The sequence below is a fragment of the Rhagoletis zephyria genome, unplaced genomic scaffold, assembly GCF_001687245.7.
Source record: "Rhagoletis zephyria isolate East Lansing unplaced genomic scaffold, Rhagoletis_zephyria_1.1 Rzeph_scaffold_11501, whole genome shotgun sequence".
Lineage (NCBI taxonomy): Eukaryota > Metazoa > Arthropoda > Insecta > Diptera > Tephritidae > Rhagoletis > Rhagoletis zephyria.
Window position 1 is genome coordinate 1 of NW_016168578.1, and position 4,256 is coordinate 4,256.

At 39.6% G+C, this 4,256-nt stretch overlaps 1 protein-coding gene across 1 annotated transcript; it reads right to left on the bottom strand.

The window, feature by feature from the left end:
* Window positions 1–827: 827 nt before the first annotated feature.
* Window positions 828–1,766, bottom strand: LOC108377114 (uncharacterized). Its single transcript, XM_017633376.1, has 2 exons — window positions 1,393–1,766; window positions 828–1,257 (listed from the first exon to the last, which is right to left on the bottom strand). Exons 1-2 carry the CDS (start codon window positions 1,668–1,670, stop codon window positions 1,230–1,232), a joined length of 306 nt encoding a protein of 101 aa, XP_017488865.1. The 5' UTR covers window positions 1,671–1,766; the 3' UTR covers window positions 828–1,229.
* Window positions 1,767–4,256: the final 2,490 nt, after the last annotated feature.

Genomic DNA, 4,256 nt, shown 5'->3' on the forward strand with positions numbered 1-4,256 from the left:
GAGTATTTAAAAACAAAAGTAAGCACAAACGCTTTTGACCACGAAGCCGAGAAAATAATTCGAGAAAATGGTCGCTATTTTATTATCACTTTAATAAAGGAAATACGCCAACGCCTCCCTACAAATATTGCCAAACTAAAAAAAATGACTTTTTTCGGTTGGAAATGCATTAAGAGTAATTAAACCAACAGTATTTGTTCAACTACAGCAACAAAAACACAAATATAATGCCGACAAAAAAACATCCATAGAGATGCAATGGCAACGGTTAACGTTACATACCTGGAGTAATTTAGACTCAACTGTAAAATTTTGGGCCGAAGTTTATCAATTTCGAAATGCCCTAGGAGAAAACCCTTTTGCTGACCTTTGCAACCTAGTTTTCTTGTTTTCCCTATAAGTAATGCAGAAGTAGAGCGAATATTTAGTTCAATGAATATAATAAAAACTAAGCAAAGAAACCCAATGTGCGTTAAAACGTTAAACGCTATTTTATATATAAGATACGGTTTAAAACGTGAAGAAAAATGCTGCCATAATTTTACTGTAGATGACGATCTCTTAAAATTAATGAATTCAGGTGATATATACAATAGTGATTCATTTGATGATGAGGAATATACACTCGATATAAATTAATGGTGTTAACTAATCTTTCGTTTCTTGCGATTTATTTAAATAAAGCATGTGGATTTTCACTAAAACATTTTAGCCGTTTTTTGCCAGAGTCTATGTGAAATTTCACTAAAACATTTTAGCCGTTTTTAGCCGCTTTTTTTTGCCAATCTAGCCGGTCGGCCCAAAAAGTTCTGGCAACACTGTGTGTGAGGTTTAACCTCCAGCGCTTCCACCAATGATAATTTTCTAGCATACGATTTGCTTAAATACTCGTTAATTGTATCTTTGTACCAACTACCAAATTTACAATCTTTGGCAATTTTCGCTTCAATTGTTTCCAGGCGACGCCGCGCCATGCTATAACTTTCACAAAACTCTACCTTATCAGTTCGCCATAACAAACCAGTTTCGTAATGGCAACGAATTTGCTAGGTTGTCTGAAATAAAATTGTTTCAGCTCTTTTGTCTGCCTCAGACACGACCGGCTGTAGGGGTTTCATCCCAAAACTCTCTAAGGTAAAGTACTCTTTCATTTGCATCTGAATATCGCTAATCACGTCCTGCTCACAGTCTATTCGGCAAACAACTCCTTCAGCACTGTCTTCGTTGGATCAGAACAACGTGTATTCTAAATTTGACCTGTGAACAGAAAAACAATCGTCTAAGTTCACGACTTCTATTGGGCGAACCAAATTTGTGTGCGGAATTCCGATGAGAATTTGCGGAACAGCTTTAACATAATCATCGACTGGCAAGATTCGTAATTTATCGTACTTCCATTTAAAACTGGCAAAATTCAATGTCTGCGCTGGTAGTTCTAATTTTCTTGTTGTGCGTACGTTTCTCATCTGAAAGGTAGTTGCGTTCTGATTCACACCCGAAATTTCGACATCCAATCGTTGTGACAGCTTACTTGTTGTTTTTCCTCCTATCCACCGCAATGATAATTTATCGACTGGACCTTTCAATCCGATGGCTTTAGCTACTTGCTCTTCGATTAGCGATATTTTCGAACCGTCATCGATAAATGCCATCACTTTGCGATTACCCATTGGTCCTTTAATTTCCACAGGTAGGAACTTAAACAGTGTTCTCTTGCTAAAATCTTTTTCGAATATAGTGATGACATTTGCTGTGCCGGCTGTCGGCTTTCCAACATCAGCATCGTTTGCGTTGCTAACCGAAACCTTATTAGTTTGCAGGAACCGTTTATGATATCCACGACAAGAGTTAAGTCCGCACTCACGACGTGTATTACAATTAGTAGAGCTGTGGCCAGATCGCAGACAACTGAAACACAAGTGATTTGCCTTCACAAACTTCCATCGTTGACTACATTCAATATCTTTGAACTGTTTACACTGGTTTAAATTGTGGTTACCTTTGCGGTATGAACATTTGTTTTCTGTCATCGCTAGCACTGGTTTCACTGATTTGTTCGACTTCGAAATCAGCTGTTCATTTGCATTCGAACTTTTCACAGGCACAACATCTGCACCGATTGAGATAAATATAGCGACTTCTTGGATGGAGAAAGTATACCTGGCCTATTCTTCGCGTTTATTCATCGGCAACTTGCTTATTAATTCATCCAGTAAAGTGGGTTTCGTTAGATGCGAGGCTGCGCCTGCATTCTCAAGGAAAGCGGTTAGGTTGCTTACCATTGTGCTGAAGGCTACAATTTCCGTCATCTTTCCTCCAGTTATCGCTGGAAACGCTCTCGCCTTAGCTATTTGGCTACGTATAAGCAGCCGCGGACGTCCTAAATGGAATTCAAGAATCGATATTACAGCGTTTACACTTGATGGGTGTATCAGCAGGGATTCCACTCGCTGTTTGGCTGTCCCTTTAAGAGCCTTTTGTAAACGGAATAAATTGTCTAAGTCTGTGTACATGCAAAGAACGTAGATAACAAGAAGGGGCAACTCGTTATAATTGTGGCGAAAGTGCGCAACAGGGGCGTGCCTTCTCTTTTCATCCAATCAAAAAACGCACTAGGGCAAAAAAGAAGGCATGCCCCTGTTGCGCACTTTCGCCACAATTATAACGAGTTGTCCTTTCTTGTTATCCACGTTCTTTGGTACATGTACATTGCTGTGGCTTCTTTGAAAGCTGCGAAAAACATAGGCCACTCCTCCGGTAATCCATTAAATTCAGGCAGGTGTTGTAGTTTACGTATATGCGGCGGTTGCATTGAAATTGGTTGCGGCAACTGGTTTGACTGCGCACTTGGCAGTCCGGATGGAACTCGACTTGAGGCGAATGGGGAATGAAATCCAGAATGGCTAATTTACAGAATGGCTAACTCTGGCGTTCATGACGTCGGCATAGGTGACGTAGGCTAATTGTACACTAGAATATGTGGCACTAAGGTTGCGGCGGCGGAAGGGACACTGGTGAAGTTACTGTTGGCTAAGGTAACGTGGGTATTTGGGAGCATGTTGCAAAGGCTACCGTTGGCAAAGGTAACACTTGCAGCAGTATGGTCGGCAAGAGTGACGTTAGTAGCGGCAGCATTGGCATAGCTACCGCTGACTGTGTTGANAGGCTACCGTTGGCAAAGGTAACACTTGCAGCAGTATGGTCGGCAAGAGTGAAGTTAGTAGCGGCAGCATTGGCATAGCTTCCGCTGACTGTGTTGATGTTAGCAGAGGATAGGTCAGCAGAAGTGACGTTGGCAGAAGTGGGATTGGCAGAGATTATGTCGGCAGAGGTGCCTGTAACAGCGGCAGAATTGACGTTGGCAGAGGTGGTATTGGCAAAATGGGGGTGGAAAGAGTCTGCTGCAGCAGAGCTGGCGTTTATGGCGCTAAGTAGCGCTTGCGAGGCCACTATTTGCCTCAAATTTAATTTCTCTTTTTCTGCGGCAGCTAGTGAGCGTTGCAGTTCTCTAACTGGTTTTTTTAAATCATAAATTGACTTATCTGTTAGGGTAGGTGTGCGGTCCATTTCTCCCATTGGATCGGTTGCAAATTCAATTGATGTTGCCTGTTTGTTGCTTCAAAGATTGTAGGGTTTCATCAGTCCATATGTTTTCCGAGTAGATTCGAAAGTTTTCGGCGTTTGTCTCGGAACAAATATTAAAAAATGTTGCGGCTGCAACTAACACTCGAAGGAAAAAACAACGTATATGTGAACATGCATTTATTTATACGCAAGGTAAATGCGATACAAAGCTTGCAATGTTTTAACATCTAAAGATTATTACATTTTAGTATGAAATATGTACATTAAAAACCAAATTAATTCTTACTTGTTCGTTTGAATCCCTCGAACGTTCTTTTAAAAATATAATAGATATAGATTTAAAGACCAAGTAACGCTTCGTTCAATATTTCGTTTCAACGAAATATATTTGAAGTGATGCCATACTTATAAAGTTTTCAAGGTAAGACAAAAATATATTTTAGACCATACTTATAATGTAATGTTTACAATGCTTAGTAAAATATAAAAATTGTCATTTATTCAGCGACAACCAGTTTTCCTCCATCTTATTTATATTAAGGGTATTCATCAAACCTTATAAATGCATTGTAAACCGTATAAACTTATAATTGTGTAAACCTTATAAATGAACTGTCAAAATTTGTATGGAAACTCGTTTACACATTTCTGATAAATTTATCCAGCGATTT

What these genes read in the sequence shown, in the direction of transcription:
- LOC108377114 (XM_017633376.1), bottom strand. Translation starts at nt 1,670, where the DNA reads ATGGGTAATCGCAAAGTGATGGCATTTATCGATGACGGTTCGAAAATA. An exon ending in TTTGCCAGTTTTAAATGGAA is followed by an intron (nt 1,258 to 1,392) that starts GTACGATAAATT and finishes TTCTGTTCACAG; the next exon opens with GTCAAATTTAGAATACACGT.